Consider the following 13,884-nt stretch of genomic DNA (forward strand, 5'->3'; position numbering starts at 1 on the left):
TCATTCCTCCAACCTATTAGTGCACTTAAGACATGAACATTCTTTGCATACTATAAGCTCACACGAGAAATTGACACGTTTTCGTATATCTTGAATATAATATACTCGAAAACTACCATCTAATAAATCTGTAATGAGACACTGACATAAGTTTACTTCTTCCAAATGTTCCAAACTATTCAACACATGACACAAACCTGTCATGCTTACCATAACATGTTGAATACTTAATGTCCTTAGATTCGGAACATATTTAACTATAGCTTCAGCTTGATCTTGTTCAAAGGAACATATAAACTTTAACCTAACAATGTTCTTGCAATATTTTCCAACTGTCTCAAAAAAGTTAACAATTTTGAACATTTCGGTAATTGTTATGGACTCTATACTTCCCCATGCCCTCATAGCGGTTTCTACTCCAATTTTTGAGATGTTGCCTGTTATTGGAAGCACCAGCCTTTTGAGATTTGGAGTCCTACACATTAAAGCGCACACACTTTAACATACCATACAAAATACGTATTTAATATAGGAAAAAGTTTAATTTTTAGACTCATTGAAGAATTAATGTATTTGGACTACATATAGTCCAAATATATTAATTCTGTAATAAACTTAAAACGTAAATTTCATCTTATATTAAGGATCAGAGGGAGTAAGTAGTAAGTCAAAGATAAGTTTAAGATGTTACCTTTCTGCAATCGAGATTAAGTGCACATCTGTCAAGTAGACGTAATAATTAAATATTAAGCAACTTATATTTTCCCCACTCAAACTTGAAGCATACTTCAAGATTTGAGTCATTTTCTTGCTTGAATATTCACCAAACCAAGCATATGGTCTCAATGGCACATTGATGCCTAGTTTATTTAGATCAAGTGTTTTCCAAAGTTCAGGAGCACGACTAGCTAGTTTCCATGATTTGCAAACCATGGAGACTTTAGCAAGGTCTGCAACATGAAGAGTTGTGAAGATTCTGACCAGGATCTCATAGAACAAGTGATCATTCGAGTAGTTGTTATTCGACTTATTATTATTCATAATTTAATGTTTCCTGCATGAATTATTATGTAATCTTAATTTTTTTATGGTATCATATTTTTATAAGGACACAATCTTTTTATTAAATTAAGCAATCTAATGCTGGATATATCATGAATGTTGGTTTTTATCAAGAATTTGTTTCATTTTTTTTCTTCTCTTTTTGGACATTCAAAATCTCGAGGATAAAATCTAATAAACAAGTAGAAAAATGGAGTATAAAAGAAAATCAAAGCATGTATTGAGTATAAAAAAAATTAGAACATACCTCTTATTTTTAATCTTTTTGATCTTAGTGAAAGAGTTCAGACACTCTCATATAGTGTTGATCAAAGACTGGAATGAAATTAAAATTTTGAAAAGTATATATAGAGAAGCTGATATCTTAAATGATAGTTTTGAGTCAAACTAAAAGAATAAACAACACACACAAATATATGGCATATCATATGAGAATGTCTTTTTTATATGCGTATGTGAAAATGCATTTGAACCATTAAATTTTAAAATAAATGGTGGAGATTATATGTGAATATTTTTTTATCTCTCCTACATAATTTATTTTAATAATGGAGGAGAGAGAAAAAAAGATTCACACATAATCTCCACCATTTATTTTAAAATCTAATAATTCATATTCATTCTTAAATTCTCATTTAAAAATTTTATTCTCATATGATATGTCATATATTTACTCCAGGAGTAAGTTATTATAATTTACTTCACATCTCGACCATTAATTCTTTTCAATCCAATGGTTAAAAATAATAAGTAATAGTTTTCTCTCTCCATATTTAATTACTTATTATTTTTAACCATTAGATTGAAAAGAATAAATGGTCAAGATGTGGAGTAAGTTATAATAACTTACTCTTGGAGTAAATATATCCCTCCTCATATATATATATATATATATATATATATATATATATATATATATATATATATATATATATATATATATATATATTAAAAAATGCAAATAATTTTTAAATATCATCAATTATATTTTATTATAATTTATCATTGTAATAAATGATCATTATGATACAATAAAATATGATTGTTAATTTATGTTAAAGTTAATTATATTACCTATACTTATATGTTAAGTTTCATAAAATATATTTTATGTGTTTTATAATGAATAAATTGATTGTTACTTTTATATAAATAAAAATTAATTTAGTTGGCTATATATTTAAAAAATATATGATTTTTTAATGATTTATTTCAAAGAAATATTGCTTTTTTCACTATATTTATAATAGGCAAATGCATCTCATAGTCTTAATATTTGATATTTTTTTTCTTCTTTTTAAATAGCTTTTTTTACTAGTAGCCTAGTGGCTGAAATTCTACCACTTAAAAAGGTGAATAAGTAAGATGTTTCATATTCGAACTTGTGTTTTTATAGTCGGATGTCCTTGTAAAGCTATCAACTAAGCAGCCGTAATGTGACTTACAATAGTTTTTTTAGTCATCAAATATGATCGTACCTCATCAGATGGATCTTCGTGGCCTGCAACGAACTAGACTCCTGTTGAACTGGGGGGTGTACCTGCAAGGTATTCCAACCAAGGTAAGAAGAGAGAGCAATCAGAGTGCAAGTCCATGGTAAGAGTGAGAATGAGCGAAGTTACCTGAATCTCTAATGAAAGAGGGTATTATAGCCCCCAACGCTGAGCCAAAATCTCGCTATTGAACTCCGTATTATTCGAAAGGTTGAAAGGGAAGGAACCTTACGAGGAGGAGGGTCCTCGGACAGAAGGTGCAGGCGGAGGTGCTCGTAGGGAGCATCTGACCGACTATCTGCCTGTAGTCCTGCTCGGCATGTAATCCTGTCCGGGGAAGTCGAGGGCCAGCCAGGCCGAATCTCAGAGTGGCACGTGCCTGACGTACGGGCAGGTTAACACTGGTGACGAGGAGATAAATTAGGCCTTTATCTTGGATTGCGCGAAATTGGTCCTCTCGTTGTATTTGGGCCAAGCGTCGGCCCAGTCTAGAACAAAATATTTACAACTTTAACCAAAAACTTAAACTCGGTTATAAAAAAGATGATGTGTTCTTTTTCAATTCCAACACATTATTTTTTTAAAATATGCAGATGAGTCATCGTCTTCTCTTTATAACAACAATTTCACACAATTTTTCAATTCCTAGGAAATCCCTAATTTAGAAGCAAACGTTGCATTTGCTATTTTTGTGCATTCCATTGAATCTAAGTGTATAAATTCTTTACAACATCTACATATTCCATAATTCTCTAGGTCGGATGCCCAGATCGAATGTGTCGAGCAATACTAAAAAGTAGTAGCAGTCGAGCTGCTGCTAAAGCATCTAGAGGCCGAAAGTCTGAATGATAGTCCGAAGCTATCATGACCAGCTCGGAAATAGAGGAATCAATAGTCATAAGACATTACAAGCCATTAATGGAATCAGTTACGCATGGTTAATGAAGACGTTACAAGAACTTATGGACGGTTGCAAGCATTACGAAGCTACTTAATGGTCATTAGACCAATGATTTCACTATGAATTGGGGCTCCCACTTGAACGATAAGCAAGTCATTCTTCTTAAGTGCACATATTCCCTAATCGTGCCACCCGAATTTCCCAATCCATTTAATATCTTCTTCAGAGGCCTACAACGAAGAGGACAGTACCCTAAACAGTTGCGATCTCACCGAATTCACTTCTAAGAGATATACCAAATATATTTTGTCGGAATATTTGACGTCTACTGTGGGCCTCGGCAAAACTGACCTTGGCCCTCAATTACAATATACCGGTGACACCATAGAGAGGGGATGACAATAGGTTACTCCACACAAACAAATTAATACCCATTATAGTATGGAAAACATCCTCACTGATTACTTTCCTATTCTTGCGATCGTTTTAAGCGGTGCATGAAATCGCCGTTTCTAAGACTCGGTTTCCTCAAGAGTGATGGATCTACCGCCAGCACCTGCCATTAATTTATTACTCTCGGATATCTCTGTGGCAAAAAAGAGTTGGGCAGTACCGATGGCGGGAAGAAATACTTTCCGGCGTGATTGAGTCATTTGGCAAGTGCCACAAATTCGCTGATGGCACGATGGAATTTGTGGGTCTGAAAACACTTTTATCAGTGGTGACTCCGATTTCACCACCTCTCTGGCAAATACAACATTTTGATCCGTCTTTCGTGTCAATCCAGCAATATAATATGAGAAAGCTTTGGATTAGATAAGTTTCACATGACATTCATTTTGATTAATTCTACATTTTGCCTCTCAAGAGAGGACTTAATCCACTATAACCAAACTTGATTACACCTGCACGATCAACCGTCGTGACTAACAACCTGCACAACCAACTGATGTGACTAACCCTGCACAAGCGACTCGCGAGTGACTAAACCCTAGATGACTTAATCATTCAGTGATCTCAGCGAGATATAACGTTCATCAATCTAGTAAGTCTGCACAAGCCAACTGCTCGTGACTAACTGCAATGGACTGTTTAGTGATCTGATCCACAGATATAACCTCCACTGACTCCTGGGACCTTCACTTGGTCTCTGAGAGAATTTCCACAATGACCACCATCATTGTCTTCTCAAGCTTCTGACCTTTACTTGGTCGCTCAAGGCATTATCACAAAATTAAATTAGTTTCAATACAGTGCTTCTTAATAAGCAGATATTCTAAGTACAAACTATATGATGCAATAACAAGTAATCACTTTTAAGTGAATAATCGTTAGAGTCTTCTTGTCTGCATCTTCTGATGAGATCCTTTCTTCGTAGGAGTAAGCAGAGTAGGAACATTAGCTTCACTTGTTGAGAGCTTCTTCAAGTTGATCTTCATCTTTAATCCTTCTTTAAAGGCAGATTATGAACATAGTATCTATTCGGAGTTGCTTTTTGTTATGATTCTTCTATTCTTCTTTTCAAGCAGATTAAGAACAACAGTTCTTATTCGGAGTTGCTTCTTGTTTTGATCTTCTATTCTTCTTTTCAAGCAGATTAAGAACAACAGTTCTTATTCAGATTTGCTTCTTGTTTTGATCTTCTATTCTTCTTTTCAAGCAGATTAAGAACACTGTTTGACAGTTTCTAAAAAGAAGGTGTTTCAGATTACTTTTGTTTAAGCTTTAACCACTTAGTGATTTTTGCAGTTTTGAGCACTACATCTTTTCGAACCACACTTTCCATGATGAATCTTTCTCCTATTTGTACTCTTTAGATTGTATTCGTTATCTTGATCTTTGGAGAGCACATTAAATGCTTGCGTGTTGCTTTTTACTTTTGTTTTCTCCAATAAACTGCATGTGGGTAGCTTCTTCGATCAACCTCAGGAGTTGTTCCATTGAAGTGTTGTAGTTGTTTGGCTAATGATTATGTTTTTAACGACTTTTTCTTTTGATTTTGAACTTTTGCACTTTGTAGGCTGAAATTGTATTTTCTTTTCTTGTCCACGTGTGCCTTTGTTGTTGTAGCTTTTTGTATGTCACTGCGTTACTCTATCAGAACTTCTGATCTTCTATTCATGTGATTTTCTTGTTGTAACGGATATTCATGTATATTGATATTTCTGTTTAAATCCTTGAAGCTTGTCTTATTGAATTCTTGCTCTTTGTTCAGAACTTTTGATGCTGTCATATAAGGTTTTATAGCATAATATATGCACACTCAAAGAAATCATTAGTAATAAAATTGTTACTCACAAAATATATACTTGTTATCATCAAAACCAGATTCTGAACATAGATTCTCAATCTTGTTCTAACAAAAAGCTAATATATTTGAAGAGCCAATACTTTCACATGAAGAATGTGTTGTATTGAAGAAATGACAGTTGTGAGGTAGGGGATGATGTGCAAAAGGACATATTTGAAAAAAGAACCATTAAATTGGATAAAGTGAATAATGAGGTAAAAGACATATTGGATGAACTAAATAATTCATAAAAAGACAAGTTAGATGGAATCATTAAAACATTATAACACTTTATTGAAGGAGGGACCACTATAATAAAAGTTGCTGAAGAAAATTTTATTGTTGATGGGACCACTGAGTTGAACCAGGGAGTGGATTGGGGACTTGAATCCAACCAGCAAGAACATGAGGGAATTGATTGTAACCAGGAAAAATATTATTGAATTATAAAGCTGTGTAAGTTATGTAATCTTTCACAATTGGATTGTAAGGTAATTTGTGATTTCAACATGTATTACAAGCATGCAGGTGGATGTGACTATGAGGTTAGGCATATATCATACAATGGAGAACAATACAATGCTAATATGTCAAGAAATGAATGTTCTTACAGAAGAAGGATGATGCAGTGTTTTAAAAACCGGACCGGTCATCGAACCGGTGAGGGTACTGGGTCACTGGTTTATCGGTCGAACCACTGGGTCACTGGTCGAACCGCACGACCAAACCGGATTAAATCGGATTAAACCGGATAACTCGGTTGAATAGACCTGTCATTATATAGGTATAAAACCGGTCGAACCGGATGATTCAGTCTCTAAAAAAATATAACTACCTTTTAAGTTTTTTAAAAATATCATATCATAAATTCACAATTTCATAACTTAAATTCAAATTTTAAACAAAGGTATCACACATAACAAAATAGTAAAAAATTACAAAGTCTAATTGCAAACAAAGTCTAATTACAACATAATCTAAACAAAGTATAATTACAACATAATCTAATTGAATAGTTTATAACAAAATAACTCCAATGTATATTAAATTTAATTCAAAATAGGATCTTCCTAAAAAGAAAATCAAATAAAATTCAATATGTTTATGCTATTTAAGAAAATTTATTAGCAAAGATAACAAATAGACAATAAAGTTTTTAATTTGTCACTAACGAAAAAAATTATGTGAGAATGCTATTTAAGTAATACACTACTAAATACATTAAAAAAAAGTTTAAAAGAAATGTTAAAAAAAAGTTTAAAAAAAAATTTAAATTTTTTTAAAAAAAAAAGCAATTAAACCACCAGTTTTTTCGGTTTTTTCGGTTTTCACCGGTTCCCACCGATTTGATGGCATATCCGATCCAACTATTGAACCAGACCGGTTACCTGGCCGGTTCTCGGTTCGACCGGTCCGACCGGCCGGTCCGGTTTTTAAAACACTGGGATGATGACATGGCTGCCATGCTGTCATGCAATTTCATGCATGAAGGATCAACACTTAGAAATTGATGATTTTGTGATTGATTGTTATAAAAAGGAACGCTATGAGGATTGCTATGCACCAGTGCTTTATCTAATCAATGAGGAAACTTTATGGACAAAAAAAGAGTTTATTGATATCCAACAACCACCCATAAAAAGACAACCTAGTAGACCCAAAATTAAAAGGAACATAGAGGTTGGAGAAATGGTGAAAGATGAGTCACAACTGAAGAGAGAAAAATTTGGAATCAAATGTAGTAGTGCCATATAGATGTCACAACAAGACTATATGAAAACCGCCAATGCTACTTACACAAGAAATAACTCATGCAACGCAGAGTGACTCTATACCTTTAATTCAGGCAGCACCAATATCCCTAAATCAAGCAGCACCAAGTGACTATGCACCCCAAAGTCATCCTTTTCCAAAGAAGAAAAAGAGATTTTAAAAACACTAATACAAATATTAGATTTAATGACAACATTTTCACCTCACGTAACAAAACACCGAGGTATAATACCTCAACCCACCATGTTTTTATTTTTCGTTTTAAATTGAACAAACTATTCCTTCGGTTTTGTTTGAAAACCGAGAGGTAAAGTAATTCAGGTTCTCTAATTTATGCTTTTAACTAGTTTACACATCTGGTTTACTAGAAAACCGAGGGGTAAACTAATTCATGGTACAGACTACGAATCCCAACAACTTCAAATTATGTTTTTAATCCAAAAATTAGCCACTTTTCACCAACCGAGGTGTGTGTGTGTATATATATATATAGCTTAGCTTGTAGCGTTTTGTTTCACCTATCTAAAAAATATATACTAAAAAACACCCAAAGAACCCTAACGAAGAGCTCTAGACAATGAGAACCCTAAACACATATCATCCCCCAACTCTTGAAAAAGAAAGGAAATACGAAGATGATATGTGTTTAGGACTCTTGCTTTCTTCTTCTTCTTCTTCTTCACAGATCCGGTATGTCTAACATCATTATTCATGTTACATTAAAGTTGTTTTTTGTTGTTGTTATTTTTGTTGTTGCTGTTGGTTGTTGTTTGTTGTTGGTTGTTGTTGTTGAGACTCGAAATCTTAGGGGTTTAATCTTGTTTTTATTGTTTTTTAAACTAAGATTGATGTTATATGTTGTTGTTTTTGTTAAGATAAATACATTATAGACCTATTGAGATTGATGTTATAGGCTTATTGTTGATGTTGTTGTATTTTTGTTGAGATATTTTTTCGAGTTGTTGTTTATGTTATAACAAGATTTGGTTTTGCACTCTATCTCTAAGTTTTGATGATAACAACACATATATTTTATATGTAAACAATTTTGAGTCTAACGGTTTCTTGAGTGTGCAGATTAGAAATACTTATTGATTCAGGAATGTTATCTAAAGAATCATCAGAAATTTGCTTGGCACGTCAAAAAGACTAATCACATCATTCTTGAAGAAACGTCAGTTGTTGATGTTATTGTTGTTGTTGTTGTTTGGTTGTTATACTTACCATAATTTTGAAATCTATATGTTTATGGTCTAGTTTTTGTTATTGAGTTTAAGTTTGAGACTATGATTACATTTTTTGTGATTCTTTGTGCAACTCTCATCTTGTTCCTATGAACATGTTAAGAGGATATTATAGTGACAGAAAATGGAGTTGAGTTTATTATATCTAATGTCAATTGTTTGTTTCACTAACTCCTTTTTGAACATATAATCTATTAAATTGCTTTTGAAAATATTAATATAAAAATTATGTTGTATTAGAAAAACATATTATACTAATCAATATTTTTCAAGCATTCTGCAACTCGTCATTCATTTCACGTTCTTCATTTGTTAAAATCTCTCAAACACTTCTAATTTTCGTTTAACTTTCTTCCACACTTGTTGAATGAACAAATATGAAATAAAGTTGAAGAAAAATATTAATTAGTGTAATTTGTTCTTCAAATATAATTCTTCATATAATTATTTTGTAAACCAATTTAAAAAGTTATATGTTCAGCTAGGGCTAAATGATACAAGCAATCCATATTAGATATAATAAACTTAATCTTGTTTTACGCATCGGTTATATTTCTTAATTGAGGGGATATGTGGTTTTGCAATTTAAAAATTCTAAAAAGATTACCTAGAAATCGAACCTAGGACCATTTCAACTATCCTGTCGGTTATTTAGAAACTAGGGGGTAAAATTGCAAGTATTCATGTTGCCCTTCATTACCTTGCCTGTGTAACCGAGGTACAATCCATGTCACGGCCGAAGTAAGATGTATTTTTTGCAGTAGTGATAGTGGAAAAACCTATTTTGAGCCAACCTTAACTATTTTCATCATTTCTGTTTCAAGTACTATTTGTAGTAGACTCTTTGAACACCTTATGTAATGCCATTTGGTGTATTTTGTAGTGTCTGTTAATGACACCTTATGTTTATAGTAATGCAATTTTGGTGTAACAAATCTGATTTATTGTCATAACTATGATATGAAATTCTTGTTTAATAAAGATAATCTGGTTTAATGGCATTTTGATTTGAAATTTTGGTATGATAGATGATAGAAGTGGTAACACATTTTCAAATATTCTAAAATTCTGATATGAAACTCTAATATGAAACTCTAATATGAAATTTTGGTCTGTTTGATGAAAGAGGTTGTAAGATAGTTTCAAATTAGTCCCTTAATTTTATTTATAGTCACACTTTAATCCATTTACTATTAAAAAAGGTTTTAAATTAGTCTCTTAACTATCTTATGGGTTTCAATTTAGACCCTTACATATATTAAATGTTTCATTTTAGTCTCAATGCTAGTGTTTTTTACATGTGTTCTTTTTATGAGTTTTATACAAGTGATTTTTATCGGGGTTTTATACCAGTGTTTTATTGGTATTTTACTTGAACACAAATTATTTATTAAAGGGAGAGTATAACTGAGCACAAATAATTTAGATCAACAAAATCCGCTACACAAACTTATCTTATACATAGGTTTGTCATGACAAATACTAAAATAAAAAAATAATAAGATCATGGCATTAAATCAAACTAGCCAATAAACTAATCCTATTTGAAATACATTTTTAAAATAAAAAATTCAACTCTAAATTCAAAATCTCAATTACCATTGACATTTTCAACCATAGTCTTGTGTATCAATTTGAATTTTTTCTTTTTTTTTGCCTTTCAATCTTCAAATTTCTTTTATCACCTCACCACTTAAAAAAAAATAAAATTCTTTTTCATGTGATTTATGTAATTTCTATAATCCCAAAACTTTTTGTCAAAGTTCACAATGTTCATATCACTCTCAGTACGAAGAACACATTCCTCTTGACAAAAAACTCTCTCACCTTTTGTTTCTACGAATTACAGATCCAACTATCCCAAAGTTTTGGTTGTTTGACATTAAAACATTGCTTAAATTCTTTGACACTAAAGAGAACAATTGAAAAAGATGAATGTTGAAGAAGATAAATTATCATATATGCAAAAATTAATGTTTTTTTTTTTAATAAAATTTAACAGAAAAAACCAATTAAATGAGTTGTGTTAGTGGGACACACACAAACTAAGTTTTATCATTGGAGATGCTAAAAATAGAACATACTCTATGATCATGAACAGACCAAAGAAAACAATGTCGGCGAAAGGTTCCCCTGCTAGTCAAAAGGAAGCAAACACTGAACTCTCAATCTCCGATCAACACATTTCTTCTCTGACCCTCAGTTTTCTTCAAAGATCTGGCATGTTCAAACTCATTCCTCAGAGTTGCAGCAATATCAGTGACTTCTATTCTCATTTCTTTGCAAATTTCATCAAGGTCAATCTCATCCAGCCTGGACGAATCTCTTGCACTGTTTCTGTCAAACCTCAAATCTCAGTAACACCCTTTTCACCTCTTTTCTTCTTCTTCTTTCTTATCATGCATAACATGTTTATGATTTAAGAACAACCTACATAACATGTTTATGATTTAAGAACAACCTACATAACATGTTTATGATTTAAGAACAACCTATGTATATAAATAGTTTATAACTTTATATGAAAATAATCTGTTTTTTTTTTTTTTAAACTTTTCTTATTCAAGTGCTTAATTAAACTAAGTTGCTTACCTAAACAGTTTTTCTACAATACAAATCTCCATACCAAATATTAATGTAAAAAAGTCAACGCGTCTTTATAGTGGAAATGGTAAAGGAATGTCTTTATTTTATAGTGTGGTGTGGTCCTTGATTAGTGGGAGGTGTGTTTAGCAAATATTGTTGTTCTTTATTGGATAACTTTGTGTTACATGACAGTGTCATAGATAGGTGAGTTTGGAGGTTTAACGATGGTGACAAATATGCTGTCAAAGGTGTTTGGTGTTTGTAACATGCTTTTTGTTTGGTGTTTTTTTTTTTCAAAACAGGCTGCCAACAATTTGCTTTGTCAACATTAATGCCGTTTCCCTATTATGTTTGAGGGCCGTCTTTGAGAGTGTGTAAGGTGGATTAGAGTACAGGGTCTTAAATTTGTAAAGATTAAATTGTGGTTAAATAGGGTCTTATAATAGATTTGTATCTGCTAAAATATGGTTAAATATGGCTGATCATTTTGTGAAGGTTGAATCGTGACTAATCTACACAGACCTCCTAAAACATAAAATGACTATGGTCTCAGCCGATCAAACATCTCTTTTTAACAATCTTCTGTCGGTTCTAGGGAGACACACAAAGGTCTTCAGGTTATCTGGTTTGCTTGTGTCTGGTTTATCTAGAAGGAGCGTATTAGTTAGCTTTTTGTTCAGAAAGATGTGATCGTCTTCACAGATTTTAGATCAAATTCAAATTCTTGCTTGGTCGTGGTTGATGTACCGGGAGAAAAAAGTTTCATTACAATCTTAATTCTTGGGCGCTCAATCACCGTAGTAGCTTTTGGCATTTTTGGAAGAACTTGCTTCATCGCCCTGAAACTGTTGTTTTTGTTGTCTATCGCCCTGAAACTGTTGAGATGAAAAAATGTTGTTGAGTTCTTTGTTGATTGGACTTGCAGAATACTTATGGAACACTACATGGCGGGTGTGTTGGTTCTCTGGTTGAGTTGCTGTCAATAGCGTGTGCTAGAACTGTTGTTTCCGAAGACAGAGATCTTTTTCTTGGCGAAATCAGCGTGTCATATCTCTCTGGGGCTCCAACCAATGTGAGTCATGTTTATGCATAATCAACCTTAATTCTCTCTACTGTCATATCAAAAAATCACACAATTGACAAAGTCACACGATCTAAACCGTCTGATATTAATTCGACGACTCACAGTCTGACTTTGATAATTAGCTCATACAATACAACTCTTCATGGTTATAAATTATTCAACAAATGGATTTATCTTTGTTTGTAGGAAGAAGTTTTAGCTGACGCGTCGGTGGTGAAAAGTGGAAGAAATGTGACTATGGTTGCACTAGAGTTTAAACTGAAGAAGACTGGGAATTTGATTTATGTTGCTCATGCTACCTTCTACAACTTCCCAATTGCAAAATTATGAAACAATTATCCTTCTGCTGATTATATAGAATGATGTGCAATGCATTGCCATATCCTTCAATATTTAGTCTCAAAATTGGGAATGAAGTTTATGATACACCAAGTTCAAGAGTTTTGGAGAAATTAAGGTGGTGAAGTAATCACTTTTGACACCATATAAAGCAGAAATAAATAAAAAAATACTCTTGGTTCACTTAATCTAGACTAGACAGTGTTTTCATGAGCAGGATGGAGATGTTTTTGTTGTATGTGTTTGGTGGTGTAGTGTGCAGGCTCATTGTGTACAATAGACTATGATAAGAGGGCTGTCATATCACTATTTGGTTTTCTTGAGTTTTGGTGAGGTTATCTTGGGAGCAATTGGTCACAATTCTTTGGTTACCATGATTTTGTGAAATAGAAAAAATGGCCATAATTTTGAGTTGTTAGGGTGGGGAGGTTTCATGGTGAAGTAGAAATAGAAGTATATTAAGAGCATCTTCAATGGTGGTATTTTCTTTTGAGTTCTCCACCTAGACATGCCACATCATAGTACCATTGCATTGCAATGCAACTATGAAAAAATTGTGGTACCCAATCAAATTAGTTTATGAGATAAAGTTGTGGGCCCAATAATAACTTTTTAGAATTATACAATTAAAATAAAAATTATAAAAATTATTTTAAGATGATGTGGCTAGTGGGACCCATAAAGAACCCAAAAATGGGTTACACCATTGGAGATGCTCTAAAGGGAGTTTTTGGAAATCACATAAAAGAAGTCAAAATTGGTGAATAGGCGCCTCAACCAATCGATTGAAGCGACATTTCACACCGTTATAAATATATTAATATTCTTGAATCACCGTCTTAAAACAACGAAACATTGTTTCTTATTGTCGACTAATACAAATTTTTCTATAAATAGAGATATTTGTTAGGCATACAAAGGACGCGAAAATAACATATTTTAGATTTAAAAATCATATCTAAGTCATTCTTTAATTTTTCTAGTGCACAAGAATAAATTAAAAACTTTATTCTGTAAAATATAATTGATAAATATGTTTAATGTGAATGTACAATTCATGTTAAGGATTCTAAAATATCGTGAAGGGATTCACCGGTTCGCCCATTTGTATC

General features: G+C 32.5%; 2 protein-coding genes across 2 annotated transcripts; one reads left to right on the forward strand and one right to left on the reverse strand.

Moving 5' to 3' along the window:
- Positions 1-1,041, reverse strand: LOC131612078 (F-box/LRR-repeat protein At3g48880-like). The gene is made up of 2 exons (XM_058883892.1): positions 692-1,041; positions 1-475 (listed from the first exon to the last, which is right to left on the reverse strand). Exons 1-2 carry the CDS (start codon positions 1,039-1,041, stop codon positions 1-3), a joined length of 825 nt encoding a protein of 274 aa, XP_058739875.1.
- A 9,759-nt stretch (positions 1,042-10,800) lies between these two features.
- On the forward strand, positions 10,801-13,095 carry LOC131612079 (uncharacterized). The gene is made up of 3 exons (XM_058883893.1): positions 10,801-11,120; positions 12,275-12,421; positions 12,620-13,095. The coding sequence occupies exons 1-3, from the start codon at positions 10,851-10,853 to the stop codon at positions 12,761-12,763; spliced, it is 561 nt and encodes a 186-aa protein (XP_058739876.1). The 5' UTR covers positions 10,801-10,850; the 3' UTR covers positions 12,764-13,095.
- The last annotated feature ends 789 nt before the right edge of the window (positions 13,096-13,884 follow it).

The sequence above is a fragment of the Vicia villosa genome, linkage group LG6 (assembly GCF_029867415.1).
Source record: "Vicia villosa cultivar HV-30 ecotype Madison, WI linkage group LG6, Vvil1.0, whole genome shotgun sequence".
Classification (NCBI taxonomy): domain Eukaryota; kingdom Viridiplantae; phylum Streptophyta; class Magnoliopsida; order Fabales; family Fabaceae; genus Vicia; species Vicia villosa.

Bases quoted from the DNA above. Each gene is read 5' to 3' on its own strand.
- LOC131612078 (XM_058883892.1), bottom strand. From the start codon at position 1,041: ATGAATAATAATAAGTCGAATAACAACTACTCGAATGATCACTTGTTC. The intron at 476-691 runs GTAACATCTTAA...TTTAATGTGTAG, and splicing joins TTAATCTCGATTGCAGAAAG to GACTCCAAATCTCAAAAGGC.
- LOC131612079 (XM_058883893.1), top strand. From the start codon at position 10,851: ATGATCATGAACAGACCAAAGAAAACAATGTCGGCGAAAGGTTCCCCT. The intron at 11,121-12,274 runs GTAACACCCTTT...TTGGACTTGCAG, and splicing joins CTGTCAAACCTCAAATCTCA to AATACTTATGGAACACTACA. The intron at 12,422-12,619 runs GTGAGTCATGTT...CTTTGTTTGTAG, and splicing joins TCTCTGGGGCTCCAACCAAT to GAAGAAGTTTTAGCTGACGC.